General features: G+C 46.1%; 1 protein-coding gene across 5 annotated transcripts in view; it reads right to left on the bottom strand.

Moving 5' to 3' along the window:
* Positions 1–16,843, bottom strand: part of ptchd1 (patched domain containing 1) — a 156,990-nt gene that overhangs the window by 92,777 nt on the left and 47,370 nt on the right. For all 5 annotated transcript variants that reach the window (XR_005945806.1, XR_005945807.1, XM_041210828.1 and 2 more), the window contains exon 2: positions 15,286–15,946. Coding sequence is in view for 3 of the 5 variants with exons in the window: in XM_041210828.1 (XP_041066762.1) it covers positions 15,286–15,946 (661 nt within the window). In the remaining 2 variants the exon portion in view is untranslated. The remainder of the gene's footprint in view (positions 1–15,285; positions 15,947–16,843) is intronic.

Raw genomic sequence — 16,843 nt, 5'->3', positions numbered from 1 at the left:
AGACACTGTGGACTCTTGTCTCACTAACCATCAAGAACAGTCACTGTGGAGTCTGGTCATGTTAACCATTAGGAGCAGACTCTATAGACTCTGATCTCACCAAACATCAAAAACAGACACTGAGGACTCTGTTGTCTCTAACCATCAGCTACAGACAGTGTGGAATCTGGCCTCACTAACCATCAGCTACAGACACTGTGGAATCTGGTCTCACTAACTATCAGCAACAGAAACTGTGGCCACTAGTCTCATTGGCCATCAGCTACAGGCAATGGACTGCTGACTCGCTAACCATCAGGTACAGACGCTGTCAACTCTGGTCACGCTAACCATCAGCTGCAGACCCTGTGGACTCTGGTCTAACTAACCATCAGGGACAAACACTGTGGAATCTGTTCCCACTAAACGTCAGTGACAGAGGCTGTGGACTCTGATCATATTAACCATCAGCTACAGACACTGTGGACTCTTGTCTCACTAACCATCAAGGATACTCACTCTGGATTATGGTCACACTAGCCATCAGGGGATGACGCTGTGGACTCTGGTCTCACTGACCCTCAACTACAAACACTGTGGACTCTTGTCTCACTAACCATCAGCTATAGGCAAGTGTCTCTGGTCTCTCGAACCATCAGGGGCAGACTCTGTGGATTGTAATCTCACTAACCATCTGGGTCAAACACTGTGGCCTCTGGTCTCACTAACCATCAGCATACACACACTGAGGACTCTTGTCTCTCTAACCATCAGCTATGGACTATGCGTATTCTGGCCAAACTAACTATCAGTGACAAATGCTGTGAAATCTGATCTCACTAAACGTCATCGACAGAAACTGTTTACTCTGGACATTTACCATCAGCTACAGACAATGTGGACTCTTGTCTCACTAACCATCAAGGAGAGTCACTGGGGACTCTGGACACACTAACCATCAGGAGCAGACTCTGTGGATTCTGATCTCACCAAACATCAAAAACAGACACTGTGGACTCTGGCCACACAAAGCATCTTGGACAGAGTCTGTAGAATCTGGTCTCACTGACCCTCAACTACAAACGGAGTGGACTTTTGTCTCACTAACCATCAGCTACAGTCACTGGTATCTGGTCTCACTAACCATCAGCTACAGACACTGTGGTCTCTGGTCTAACTAACCATCAGGGATAATCACTGTGGAATCCGGTCTCACTAAAACACAGCAACAGAGGCTATGGGCTGTGGTCACGTTAACCATCAGCTACACGTGGACTCTTGTCTCATTAACCAACAAGGACAGTCACTGAGGGCTCTGGTCTCACTAACCATCAGTGGCAGACACTGTGGACTCTTTTCTCACTAACTATCAGCTACAGACACTGTGGAATCTGGTCTCACTAACCATCAGCAACAGACACTGTAGACTCATGTCTCACTAACCATCAGCTATAGAAACTATGGACTCTGGTCTCACTAACCATTAGGGACAGACACTGTGGACACCTGTCTCATTGGCCATCAGCTACAGGCAATGGACTGCTGACTCGCTAACCATCAGGTACAGACTCTGTGGACTCTGGTCTAACTAAACATCAGGGACAAACACTGTGGAATCTGGTCCCACTAAACGTCAGTGACAGAGGCTGTGGACTCTGGTCATATTAACCATCAGCTACAGACACCGTGGACTCTTGTCTCACTAACCATCAAGGACAGTCACTGTGGACTCTGGTCTCACTGACCCTCAACTACAAACACTGTGGACTCTTGTCTCACTAACCATCAGCTACAGGCAAGGGTCTCTGGTCTCACGAACCATCAGGGGCAGACTCTGTGGATTCTAATCTCACTAACCATCTGGGTCAAACACTGTGGCCTCTGGTCTCATTAACCATCAGCTACACACTCTGAGGACTCTTGTCTCTCTAACCATCAGCTACAAACTACGCGTACTCTGGCCGAACTAATTATCAGGGACAAACGCTGTGAAATCTGGTCTCAACAACGTCAGCGACAGAGGCTGTCGAATCTGGTCTCACTAACCATCAGCTACAGAAAATGTGGACTCTGGTCTCACTAACCATCAAGGACATTTACTGTGGACTCTGGTCATCTTAACCATCAGAAGCTGACTCTGTGGACACTGATCTCACCAAACATCAACAACAGATACTGTGGACTCTGGCCACACTAAGCATTATGGACAGACTCTGTAGAATCTGGTCTCACTGACCCTCAACTACAAACACAGTAGACTCTTGTCTCACTAACCATCAGCTACAGACACTGGTCTCTGGTCTCACTAACCATCAGCTACAGAAACTGTGGACTCTGGTTTCACTAACCATCAGGGACAGACACGTTGGACACTGGTCTCATTAGCCATCGGCTACAGGCAATGGACTGCTGACTCGCTAACCATCAGGTACAGACAATGTCAACTCTGGTCTTACTAACTATCAGGGACACACAATGTAGGCTCTGGTCTCACTAACAATCAGCTACAGACACTATGGACTCTGGTCTCACTAACCATCAGCTACAGACACTGTGCACTCTGGTCTAACTAACCATCAGGGACAAACACTGTGGCATCTGGTCCCACTAAACGTCAGTGACAGAGGCTGTGGACTCTGGTCATATTAACCATCAGCTACAGACACTGTGGACTCTTGTCTCACTAACCATCAAGGACAGTCAGTGTGGACTCTGGTCACACTAGCCATCAGGGGCCGACGTTGTAGACTTTGGTCTCATTGACCCTCAACTATAAACACTGTGGTCACTTGTCTCACTAACCATCAGCTACAGGCACTGGTCTCTGGTCTCACTAGCCATCAGCTACAGACACTGTTGAATCTGGTCTCACTAAATGTTAGCGACAGAGGCTGTGGACTCTTGTCTCACTAACCAACAAGGACAGTCACTGTGGATTCTGGTCTCACTAACCACCAGAGACAAACACTGTGAGCTCTGATCTCACTTACCATCAGAGAAGACACTGTGGACTCTGTTCTCACTAACTATCAGCTACAGAAAATGTGGACTCTGGACTCACTAACCATCAGGGACACACACTGTGGACACTGGTCTCATTGACCATCTGCTACAGGCAATGGATATCAGACTCGCAAATCACCAGGTACGGACACTGTGGACTCTGATCTAACCAAACATCAGGGACAAAAACTGTGGAATCTGGTCCCACTAAGCGTCAGTGTCAGAGGCTGTTGACTCGGATCATAGTAACCATCAGCTACAGACACCGTGGAATCTTGTCTCACTAACCATCAAAGACAGTCACTGTGGACACTGGTCACACTAGCCATCAAGGGCTGATGCTGTGGACTCTGGTCTCACTGACCCTCAACTACAAACACTGTGGACTCTTGTCTCACTAACCATCAGCTATAGGCAAAGGTCACTGGTCTCACGAACCATCAAGGGGCAGACTCTGTGGATTCTAATCTCACTAACCATCTCGGTCAAACACTGTAGCACCTGGTCTCACTAACCATCAGCTACACACACGAAGGACTCTTGGCTCTCTAACCATCAGCTATAGACTATGCGTACTCTGGCCGAACTAACTATCAGGGACAAACACTGTGAAATCTGGTCTCACTAACCATCAGCTATAGACACTGTGGACTCTTGTCTCACTAACCATCGAGGACAGTGACTGTGGACTCTGGTCATATTAACCATCAGGAGCAGACTCTATGGACTCTGATCTCACCAAACATCATATACAGACACTGTGGACTCTGGTCACACTAAGCATCATGGACAGACTCTGCAGAATCTGGTCTCAATGACCCTCAACTACAAACACAGTTGACTCTTGTCTCACTAACCATCAGCTACAGGCACTGGTCTCTGGTCTCACTGACCATCAGGGACAGACACTGTGGACACTGGTCTCATTAGCCATCGGCTACAGGCAATGGACTGCTGACTCACTAACCATCAAGTACACTCGCTGTCAACTCAGGCCTCACTAACCATCAGCTACAGACACTGCGGACTCTGGTCTAACTAACCATCAGGGACAAACACTGTGGACTCTTGTCTAACTAACCATCAGGGACAAACACTGTGGATTCTTGTCTCACTAACTATCAGCTACAGACAATGGTCTCTGGACTTGCTAGCCATCAGTTACAGACACTGTTGACTCTGGTCGCACTAAATGTCAGCAACAGAGGCTCTGGGCTCTAGTCATATTAACCATCAGCTATAGACACCGTGGACTCTTGTCACACTAACTATCAAGGACAGTCACTGTGGACTCTGGTCACACTAGCCATCAGGGGCGGAATCTGTGGACTCTGGTCTCACTGACCCTCAACAACAAACACTGTGTACTCTTGTCTCACTAACCATCAGCTCCTGGCAATGGTCTCTGGACTCGCTAGCCATCAGCTATAGACACTGTGGAATCTGGTCTCACTAACCATCAGCTATAGACCTTGTCGACTCTGGTCTCACCGACCATTTGGGAAAGACAGTGTGGACTCTGGTCTCACTAACCATCAGCTACAGAAACTGTTGTCTCTGGTCTCACCCACAATCAGGGACAGACACTGTGGACACTGTCACAGTGACCATTGGCTACAGGCAATGGACTCCTGACTCAGTAAACATCAGGTACAGACGCCGTCGACTCTGGTCTCACTAACCGTCAGCTACAGAAGCTGTGTTTCCTGGTCTCACTAACCATCAGGGACAGATGCTGTGGAATCTGGATTCAGTAACCATCAGCGACAGAAACTGTGGTGTCTGGTCTCAGTAACCATCAGCTACAGGCACTGTGGCTTCTGTTCTAACTAACCATCAGCTACAGACACTGTGGACTCTAGTCACTCTAACCATCAGGGCCAAAAACTGTAGAATCTGGTCTCACTGACCATCAAGGACAGTCACTGTGGAATTTGGTCACACTAACCATCAGGGGCAGACTCTGTGGAATCTGGATTCAGTAACCATCAGCTACAGAAACTGTGGACTCTGGTCTCAGTTACCATTAGCTACAGACACTGTGGCTTCTGTTCTCACTAACCATCAGCTACAGACACTGTGAACTGTAGTCACACTAACCATCAGAGATAAACACTGCGGAATCTGTTCTCACTGACCATCAAGGACAAATACTGTGGACTCTTGTCTCACTAACCATCAGCTACAGACAATGGTCTCTAGTCTCACTAACCATCAGCTACAGAAACTGTGGACTCTGGTCTCACGCACCATCAGGGAGAGACACTGTGGACACTGTCAGATTGACCATTGGCTACAGGCAATGGACTCCTGACTCGCTAACCATCAGGGATAGACGCTATTGACTCTGGTCTCACTAACAGTCAGGTACAGAGGCTGTGGATTCTGGTCTCACTAACCATCAGCTACAGACACTGTGGACTCTGCTCTAACTAACCATCAGGGGCAAACACTAAGGACTCTTGTCTCACTAACTATCAGCTACAGGCAATGGTCTCTGGACTCGCTAGCCTTCAGCTACAGACACTGTGGGCTCTGGCCACACTAACCATTAGGGGCAGCCTCTGTGGTCTCTTGATACAAAAACCATGAGGGAATCACACTGTGGACTCTGGTCGCACTAACCATCAGCTACAGAAACTGTGGACTCTGGTCTCACTTACCATCAGCTACAGGCACTGTGGGCTATGGTCACCCTGAACATCAGCTACAGATACTGAGGACTCTGGTCTCACCAAGCATCAGGGACAGACACTGTGGATTCTCATCTCACTAACCATAAGTAACAGAATCTCTGGGCCCTGGTATCACTAACAGTCAGGGACCGAGGTTGGGAACACTGGTCTCACTAACCATCAGGGACAGACGCTGTGGAATCTGGTTTCACTAACCATCAGCTACAGGCACTATGGCTTTTGTTCTCACTAACCAGCAGCTACAGACACTGTGGACTCTAGTCACTCTAACCATCAGGGACAAAAACTGCGGAATCTGGTCTCACTGACCATCAAGGACTGTGGACTTTGGTCACACTAACCATCAGGGGCAGACTCTGTGGAATCTAGTCTCACTGATCATCAGCTACAGAAACTGTGGACTCTGGTCTCACCGACTATTTGGGACAGACACTGTGGAATCTGGTCTCACTAACTATCTGCGACAGAAACTGTGGACTCTGGTCTCACTAACCATCAGCTACAGAAACTGTGTTGCCTGGTCTCACGAAACATCAGGGGCAGACACTGTGGAATCTGGTCTCACTGACCATCAGCTACAGAAACTGTGGACTCTGGTCTCACTAGCCATCACGGACAGACACTGTGGACACTGGTCTCATTGATCATCGGCTACGGGCAATGGACTCCTGACTCGCTAATCATCAGGTACAGACGCTGTCGACTCTGGTCTCACTAACAGTCAGCTACAGACAATGTGGACTCTGGTCTAACTAACCATCAGGGACAAACACTGTGGAATCTGGTCTCACTAACCATTAGGGGCACGCTCTGTGGTCTCTTGATACACAAACCATGAGGGACACACATTGTGGACTCTGGTCTCACGAACCATCAGCTACAGAAACTATGGACTTTGGTCGCATTAACCATCAGGGACAGACACTGTGGAATCTGGTCTCACTAACCATCAGCGAAAGGCACTGTGGACTCCTGTCTCGCTAACCATCAGGGACAGATGCTGTCGACTCTGGTCTCACTAACTGTCAGGTACAGACATTGTGGATTCTGGTCTCACTAACCATCAGCTACAGACACTGTGGACTCTGGTCTAACTAACCATCAGGGACAAACACTGTGGATTCTTGTCTCACTAACTATCAGCAACAGACAATGCTCTCTGGACTCGCTAGCCATCAGTTACAGACACTCTAGACTCTGGCAACACTAACCATCAGTTACAGACACTGTTGACTCTGGTCGCACTAAATGTCAGCAACAGAGGCTCTGGATTCTGGTCATATTAACCATCAGTTATAGACACCGTGGACTCTTGTCTCACTGACTATCAAGGACAGTCACTGTGGACTCTGGTCACACTAGCCATCAGGGGCGGAATCTGTGGACTCTGGTCTCACTGACCCTCAACAACAAACACTGTGTACTCTTGTCTCACTAACCATCAGCTCCTAGCAATGGTCTCTGGACTCGCTAGCCGTCAGCTATTGACACTGTGGAATCTGGTCTCACTAACCATCAGCTATAGACATTGTCGACTCCGGTCTCACCGACCATTTGGGAAAGACTCTGTGGACTCTGGTCTCACTAACCATCAGCTACAGAAACTGTGGACTCTGGTCTCACACAGCATCAGGGACAGACACTGTGGACACTGTCACATTGACCACTGGCTACAGGCAATGGACTCCTGACTCGCTAACCATCAGGTACAGATGCTGTCGACTCTGGTCTCACTAACCATCAGCTACAGACACTGTGGACTCTGCTCTAACTAACCATCAGGGGCAAACACTAAGGACTCTTGTCTCACTAACTATCAGCTACAGGCAATGGTCTCTGGACTCGCTAGCCTTCAGCTACAGACACTGTGGGCTCTGGCCACACTAACCATTAGGGGCAGCCTCTGTGGTCTCTTGATACAAAAACCATGAGGGAATCACACTGTGGACTCTGGTCTCACTAACCATCAGCTACAGACACTATGGACTCTGGTCTCACTTACCATCAGCCACAGGAACTGTGGGCTACGGTCACCCTGAACATCCGCTACAGGTACTGAGGACTCTGGTCTCACCGAGCATCAGGGACAGACACTGTGGATTCTCAACTCACTAACCATAAGTTACAGAATCTCTGGGCCCTGGTATCACTAACAGTCAGGGACCGAGGTCGGGAACACTGGTCTCACTAACCATCAAGGACAGTCACTGTGGATTCTGGTCACACTAGCCATCAGGGTCAGACTCTGTGGTTTCTGGTCTCACTGACCCTCAACTACAAACATTTTGGACTCTTGCCCAACTAACCATCAGCTCCAGGCAATGGCCTCTGGACTTGCTAGCCATCAGCTACACACACTGTGGGCTCTGTCCATATTAGCTATTAGGGGCAGGCTCTGTGGTCTCTTGATACACAAACCATGAAGGACACACACTATGGACTCTGGTCTCACTAACCATCAGCTACAGAAACTATGGACTTTGGTCCCACTAACCATCAGTGAAAGACACTGTGGAATCTGGTCTCACTAACCATTAGGGACAGACACTGTGGAATCTAGTCTCACTAACCATCAGCTACAGAAACTGTGGACTCTGCTCTCACGCACCATCAGGGTCAGACACTGTGGAGTCTGGTCTCACTAACCATCAGCTACAGAAACTGTGGACTCTGCTCTCACGCATCATCAGGGACAGACACTGTGGACACTGTCACATTGACCATTGGCTACAGGCAATGGAATCCTGACTCGCTAACCATCAGGGACAGACACTGTCGACTCTGGTCTCACTAACAGTCAGGTACAGACACTGTGGATTCTGGTCTCACTAACAGTCAGCTACAGACAATGTGGACTCTAGTCATACTAACCATCAGGGACAAACACTGCGGAATCTGGTCTCACTGACCAACAAGGACAGTCACTGTGGACTTTCGTCACACTAACAATCAGGGGCAGACACTGTGGAATTTGGTCTTACTGACCATCAGCTACAGAAACTGTGGACTGGTCTCACTAACCATCAGCTACAGAAACTGTCTTGCCTGGTCTCACTAACCATCAGGGGCAGACTCTGTGGAATCTGGTCTCACTGATCATCAGCTACAGAAACTGTGGATTCTGGTCTCACTTACCATTTGGGACAGACACTGTGGACTCTGCTCTCACTAACCGTCAGCAACAGAAACTGTGTTGCCTGGTCTCACTAAACATCAGGGGCAGACACTGTGGAATCTGGTCTCACTAACCATCAGCTACAGAAACTGGGGACTTTGGTCTCACTAGCCATGAGGGACAGACACTGTGGACACTGGTCTCATTGATCATCGACTACAGGCAATGGACTCCTGCCTCGCTAACCATCAGGTACTGACGCTGTCGACACTGGTCTCACTAACAGTCAGCTACAGACAATGTGGACTCTGGTCTAACTAACTATCAGGGACAAACACTGTGGAATTTCGTCTCACTAACCATCAGGGACAAACACTGTGGAATCTGGTCACACTAAACATCAGCGACAGAGGCTGTGGACTCTGGTCATATTAACCATCAGCTTCAAACACCATGGACTCTTGTCTCACTAACCATCAAGGACAGTCACTGTGGATTCTGGTCACACTAGCCATCAGGGTCAGACTCTGTGGTTTCTGGTCTCACTGACCCTCAACTACAAACACTTTGGACTCTTGCCCAACTAACCATCAGCTCCAGGCAATGGTCTCTGGACTTGCTAGCCATCAGCTACACACACTGTGGGTTCTGGCCACACTAACCATTAGGGGCAGGCTCTGTGGTCTCTTGATACACAAACCATGAGGGGCACACACTGTGGACTCTGGTCTCACTAACCATAAGCTACAGAAACTATGGACTCTGGTCTCACTAACCATCAGGGACAGACACTGTGGACTCTAGTCTGACTAACCATCAGCTACAGAAACTATAGACTCTAGTCTCACTAACCATCACCTACAGACACTGTGGACTCTAGTCTAACTAACCATCAGGGACAAACACTGTGGACTCTTGTCTCACTAACTATCAGCAACAGACAATGGTCTCTGGACTCGCTAGCCATCAGTTACAGACACTCTGGGCTCTGGCAACACTAACCATCAGTTACAGACACTGTTGTCTCTGGTCTCACTAAGCGTCAGCAACAGAGGCTCTGGGCTCTAGTCATATTAACCATCAGCTATAGACACCGTGGACTCTTGTCACACTAAACATCAAGGACAGTCACTGTGGACTCTGGTCACACTAGCCATCAGGGGCGGAATCTGTGGACTCTGGTCTCACCCACAATCAGGGACAGACACTGTGGACACTGTCACATTGACCATTGGCTACAGGCAATGGACTCCTGACTCGTTAACCATCAGGTACAGACGCTGTCGACTCTGGTCTCACTAACAGTCAGGTACAGACACTGTGGACTCTGGTCTCACTAACCATCAGCTACAGACACTGTGGACTCTGGTCTAACTAACCATCAGGGACAGACACTGTGGACTCTTGTCTCCCTAACTATCAGCTACAGACAATGGTCTCTGGACTCGCTAGCCATCAGTTTCAGACACTCTGGACTCTGGCAACACTAATGTGGACTCTAGTCATACTAACCATCAGGGACAAACACTGCGGTATCTGGTCTCACTGACCATCAAGGACAGTCACTGTGGACTTTCGTCACACTAACCATCAGGGGCAGACACTGTGGAATTTGGTCTCACTGACCATCAGCTACAGAAACTGTGGACTCTGGTCTCACTTACCATTTGGGACAGACACTGTGGACTCTGCTCTCACTAACCGTCAGCTACAGAAACTGTGTTGCCTGGTCTCACTAAACATCAGGGGCAGACACTGTGGAGTCTGGTCTCACTGGCCATCAGCTACAGAAACTGTGGACTCTAGTCACTAGCCATCAGGAACAGACACTGTGGACACTGGTCTCATTGATCATCGGCTACAGGCAATGGACTTCTGACTCGCTAACCATCAGGTACAGACGCTGTCTTCTCTGGTCTCACTAACAGTCAGATACAGACAATGTGGACTCTAGTCATACTAACCATCAGGGACAAACACTGTGGAATCTGGTCTCACTAACCATCAGCTACAGAAACTGTGGATTCTGGTCTCACTAACCATCAGCTACAGACATGTGGACTCTAATCTCACTAACCATTAGGGACAGGCTCTGTGGTCTCTTGATACACAAAGCATGAGGGACACACACTGTGGACACTGGTCTCATTGAGCATCGGCTACAGGCAATGGACTCCTGACTCGCTAACCATCAGGTACAGATGCTGTCAACTCTTGTCTCACCAACAGTCAGCTACAAACACTGTGGACTCTGGTCTCACTAACCATCAGCTGCAGACACTGTGGACTCTGGTCTAACTAACCATCAGGGACAAACACTGTGGAATCTGGTCACGCTAAACATCAGCGACAGGGGCTGTGGACTCTGGTCATATTAACCATCAGCTTCAGACACCATGGGCTCTTGTCTCACTAACCATCAAGGACAGTCACTGTGGACTCTGGTCACACTAGTCATCAGGGTCAGACTCTGTGGTTTCTGGTCTCACTGACCCTCAACTGCAAACACTTTGGACTCTTGCCTAACTAACCATCAGCTCCAGGCAATTGTATCTGGACTCGCTAGCCTTCAGCTACAGACACTGTGGGCTCAGGCCACACTAACCATCAGATACAGACACTGTGGTCTCTGGTCTCACTAACCATTAGGGGCAGTCTCTGTGGTCTCTTGATACACAAACCATGAGGGACACACACTGTGGACTTTGGTCTCACTTACCATCAGCTACGGGCACTGTGGGCTATGGTCACCCTGAACATCAGCTACTGACACTGAGGACTCTGGTCTCCCCGACCGTCAGGGACAGACACTGTGGATTCTCATCTTTTAACCATTAGTAACAGAATCTCTGGGCCCTGGTATCACTAACAGTCAGGGACCGAGGTTGGGAACACTGGTCTCACTAACCATCAGGGACAGACGCTGTGGAATCTGGTTTCACTAACCATCAGCTACAGAAACTGTGGTTTCTGGTCTCAGTAACCATCAGCTACAGGCACTGTGGCTTCTGTTCTCACTAACCATTAGCTACAGACACTGTGGACTCTAGTCACACTAACCATCAGGGACAAACACTGCGGAATCTGGTCCCACTGACCATCAAGGACAGTCACTGTGGACTTTGCTCACTCTATCCATCAGGGGCCGACTCTGTGGAATCTGATCTCACTCAACATCAACTACTGACACTATGGACTCTGGCCTCACTGACCATCAGGGGCAGACACTGTGGACTCTGGTCTCACTAACCAACAGCTACAGACACTGCGGACTCTGGTATCACTAACTATTGAGATAGCAAAGGCAATTAATCAGAAATCCTCACCTTTCTCTTCTCTCTCAAAAGAGGCTTGAAACGCAGTATCATCGTGGAGTAAATTAGTTTCCCTTTTTGATTTTGATCTTGGGGCAGAGGGCCCCATTGGATGTGACAGAAATTTCTTAATCGCTCTTTTAGTGCATAACTAATTTAAGAATACAGAGTGTTGGACAGGAGTCAGAGATAAGAGAATGTGCATTAACATTAATTTGCCAACCCACACCCTTTGTCTCTGATTGCCTATCCAACTCCCTGGAAAGTTACCCTGTACTGGCTGTTGGCAAATGCAGTCAACATCGGACAACTCTGGAAGAACATGACCATTGATTTTACAAAGCCACAGATTCAATTTACCATTGCACCACCTACTCCATGCCCTCCGACGTTTTTAACACACTGAAATATTTTCTGTTGCAGCTGCCCCAGAGGAAATAGAAATGACTGGAGTGACAAAGCATCATAAATAGTTTGACATTTTGCTTGTAATAAAGAATGCAGGAATGGAGCATTCTGTTGACAGAATGCAGATTCAACAACTGCTGTTCTCCCATTTTCACTTTGGAGATCCAATCAGATGAAGTGCAATTCATGTTTACTCTAACTGGTACAGAGAAATGTTCAATAGACATGTAGGAACATTCAGTCCCTCGAGCCTATTCCACATTCAATTAAATCATGGCTGATCTATATCTTACCTCTAGCTGCTCCGGAACTGTCACCCTTACTACCCTTGCCTAATAAAAATCTAGTTTTGAAAATTTCAATTGACCCCCCCACCAAGGTCAAACAGACTTTTAGGCAAGAGAGTTCCAGATTCCCACTACTCTTTCTGTGCAAAAGGCTTCCTGGTTTCACTCCCGAATGGTCTATTTCTAATTTTAAGGTTACGTGCCCATGTTCTGGACTCTCCCATCAGAGGAAATAGTTTCTCTCCATCTACCCTATTAACTCCTTTAATCATCTTACACATCTCAGTCAGGCCATCCTTAATCTTCTATTCTCAAGGGAACATGAGCTTCCATGCTAAGGACTTCACTGCCCAGGACTCTTGACTGTGTTTGTACTGACAGAATGATGAGTGCCCATTACAATATGTTCATTCACGCAAAATCATTTTTGCTTGAACTAGCAAACTTGCATTAATATTTACCTCTTTCAGTTCTAGAGGACATCCCAATGGATATCTATTTGAGGCATAGTCAGTGTTTTCTTGCAGCAAACTTGGCAGCCATTCTGCACACAATATAGTCCCACATACAGCAATGAGATGTGTGGTTGGTTATTGGGTTTTTGGTTGGCCAGGACAACTCCCCCTTTATTGTTTGAATAATGCTTCAGGATCTCTTACATTCAAATGAGAGAGTTTAACATCATATTTGAAAGACAGCACTTATGACAGCAGCGCTTTCTCAGTGCTGAACTATCAGCCTATATTATGAGTTCAGGTCTCTGAGTGGGGCTTGAACCCATAACTTTCTGATTCAGAGGTGAGTGTGCTACCATTAGGTCATGCTGACACCAATAAGATTAAAGCTATCCAGTAAGCCTGTGAAGGATTTGATCAGTCTATGAAAGGGTTAAAAATTTAGCTCAGCTGAGAGCACAGCTAAAACTCCTTAGCAAAAAAGCAGAGAAAGACAACATTCGATTCATACATATACATAGACAAAAAGACCTTGAGGAAAGATTTTTAGATAGAGAACCAGGCTTAAGCTGATAACATTGCAGTTGCGATGCAGCAAAAACCATGTTTTGATTTTCAAGAATTTGCACTCAAAGAGCCTCAGAAATGTAATAAATAGATAATAGTCATGCTATTCAAACGCAACAGACTTTCTTTAAATTAGGAACTTAGGTAAACAGATCAGTCAGCTTTGTGTGACCATCAGAGAGTCAAGACCTAATATGGTTTCCTCTCAAGATGAGACAAAGACAGCAGGATACTACACTTTATACTTTGATAGCGAGTGTGAAAAGCTAGTTTTTATTTGTTTAAATGTCCTACGTTTATCTTCTAAGTGGATTTGAATCTTTCAATTATTCTTAAGTAAAGTTGGACTTTGTATTTATACATAGATGGATTAGTTTATCTTGCATTTATACTTTGTATTATTATGTAATTCTGACAGAGGTAAATACTTCAGCAAGTTAATTTCTGCTATAAAATACATGTAAGATGTATGTTTTGTTCTAAGATATCTTTGCTCATTCTAAATACTCCTGGGAGAGAGGATACTTTATCTTAAGACCAATTCCATAGCTAGTATAGCTGACTTACAGTGATTTAAAATCTCTTTTAGTTGAGAATTTAAACTGACAATAAGTTCGACTGAATAAATTTACCTTGTCAGGGGTTAAATAGCAGAACCCTAACAAGACCATTAAAACAACATGAATAAAAGCACAGGAGGCATTTGATACTTGGAAAAAATTCAACTGGACAAATAAGTCAAATTATGTACATAGAAATGCAGAGAAGTTACAACATGGAAACAAGTCAGTCCATGTTAGTGTTTACCTTCAAATTTACCTACCCTCTTCCTATATCTCTTCAATCCCTTTTTCTTTATCCAACCATCCAATCTCACCTTGAATGTTGACATAGTTTCTGGCTCCACCACAGCCTCACAACTCTCTGCGTGAAGAGGTTTCTGCTGTCCTTTGTTCAAAAACTCTTACATTTAATCTATGGCCTATGGCTCCTCATTGTTTCTTCTACCTCGCCCTATCTCTCCATATCTTGTATCATATTACCCTGTAATATGCATTTTTCTGCAATATTATCCAATTTTTCATGTCTTTCTTCATATTTGTATCTCTAAATCCCAATGATTTGGGATTCTACTCACTCTAGAGCCTCAAAATTCTTCCTAAATTGTGTTGCCCAAAATAACTTTGAGACTGCAATAAATTGTGGTTCTCTTGCTTGAGAAAGAAATGGCTAACTCAAGTTTTAAAAAAAATTAACTTCATAGAATTTCTATAGAAATTTGCAGAATTCTTGGTTGAGAATAGGTTGGTAAGGGTTGTCTGTATACTTTTAAACGGTGAAATATGTGTGCATTTCAGATATAAATAAGTCTCAACTTTACAGCAGTTGTTAACCAATTCCAGACTGTAGTGACACCAATGTAATAGTTCAAACAGAGGGCAATTATAGTTATATAATTACCTAAAATAATGAAGGGAATTCCCAGGAAGGTAGAGTTGTACTTCCCTCCCATCAAATTGATGATCCCTGCTGATGTGAGGGTGGCCAGAGCCATTGTCACTAAGCCCAGGAGTCCAAGCCAGGGCTTGCTGCGTACACAGTCTTGCATGGAACAGCACAGCATGGCCAGTACCCAAACCACTAGCAGGCTGGTCACCAGGTACCACTCCGAAACCTGGCTGCTCTTCTGAAAATCCTCCTTCAGTGATGAAGATGTAAACGGATAGAGCTTCAGTTCCTTGTGAGATTTTTGGAAATTCTCAATGGTTTTGCAGAAAGTCGACTCCCATTTCTCTGCCACCAAATCATTTAAGGAGTTGCGGGTTTGCAAAAAATAAGTGATCTGCATCGCTCGAGCAGATTTCACCCGATTCTTATTCTGCAGAGTAACACCTCCGAGCTGGTGCCCAATGAACACCTCCTGGCCATCTTTAAGGTAGGTATTTGGGTAATTGATGACGATCCCTGTGTGGTTCATAGTCCATGCAGCCCTCAGTTCCTCCAGCACATACACAATATCATCCAGGGCGCACATCTTATTATCCTTTAGAATACACATGTGGGCAAATGAGTAGTTGAAGCCCAACATTGGCACCTGAATCCGTGTTACAGTTGAGTGCAACTGGAAAGAAGGAAAAAGAGGTTTGGGGGTAAATTATCTAGGAAGCAAACACTCAACATGATTTTTCATTTATTACAAAGCCAATTTCATTTACATTGTGGCAAATTAGATCAAACTGCAGGAGACTAATAGACAAAAGAGAGCTAAGAGCGGTGACAGATGTTGCTGGCTCAGGACATACGAATGTACAAAATGTAGGCCATTCGGCCCCTTCAGCCTGCTCCGCCATTTATTGAGCTCACGGTTGATCTGTTTGTGTTTCGAAATCCACATTCCCATTAACCCTTGATAACCTTTCATTCCCTTGCCTAACAAGAATCTATCTACCCCTGCCTTAAAAATATTCAGTGACCCTGCTTCCACTGCCTTCTGAAGCAGAGTTCCAAAGTCGCACAACCCTCTGAGAGAAAAAATTTCTCCTCATTTCTGTCCAAAAAGGGCACCACCTAATTTTAAAACAGTGCCCCCTAATTCTGAATTCACCAACATCCTTTCCATCTCCACCTAGTCAATGCCATTCAGGATCTTACATACTTCAACCAAGTCACCCCTCGCCCTTCTAAACTTCAGTGGAAACAATCCCGGTCTATCCAACCTTTCTTCATAAGGCAACCCGCTAATTCCAGATATTAATCTAGTAAACCTCCTCTGAACCACCTCCAATGCATTTACATCCTTCCTTAAATAAGGAGACCAAAACTGTACACAATATTTGACATGTGGTCTCAGCAATTCCCTGTGTAACTAAGCATAACATCCATACTTTTATGTTCAATTCCTCTTGGAATAAAGGATAGCATTCCATTAGCCTTCTTAATTACTTGCTGTACCTGCATACTAACTTTTTGTGACTAATGCACTAGAACATTTAGATCTCTCTGTAGCTCAGAATTCTCC

This window comes from Carcharodon carcharias, chromosome 18 (assembly GCF_017639515.1).
Source record: "Carcharodon carcharias isolate sCarCar2 chromosome 18, sCarCar2.pri, whole genome shotgun sequence".
Lineage (NCBI taxonomy): Eukaryota > Metazoa > Chordata > Chondrichthyes > Lamniformes > Lamnidae > Carcharodon > Carcharodon carcharias.
Note: the sequence above shows the minus strand (reverse complement) of the source record. Positions and strands in the feature narration are given on the sequence as shown.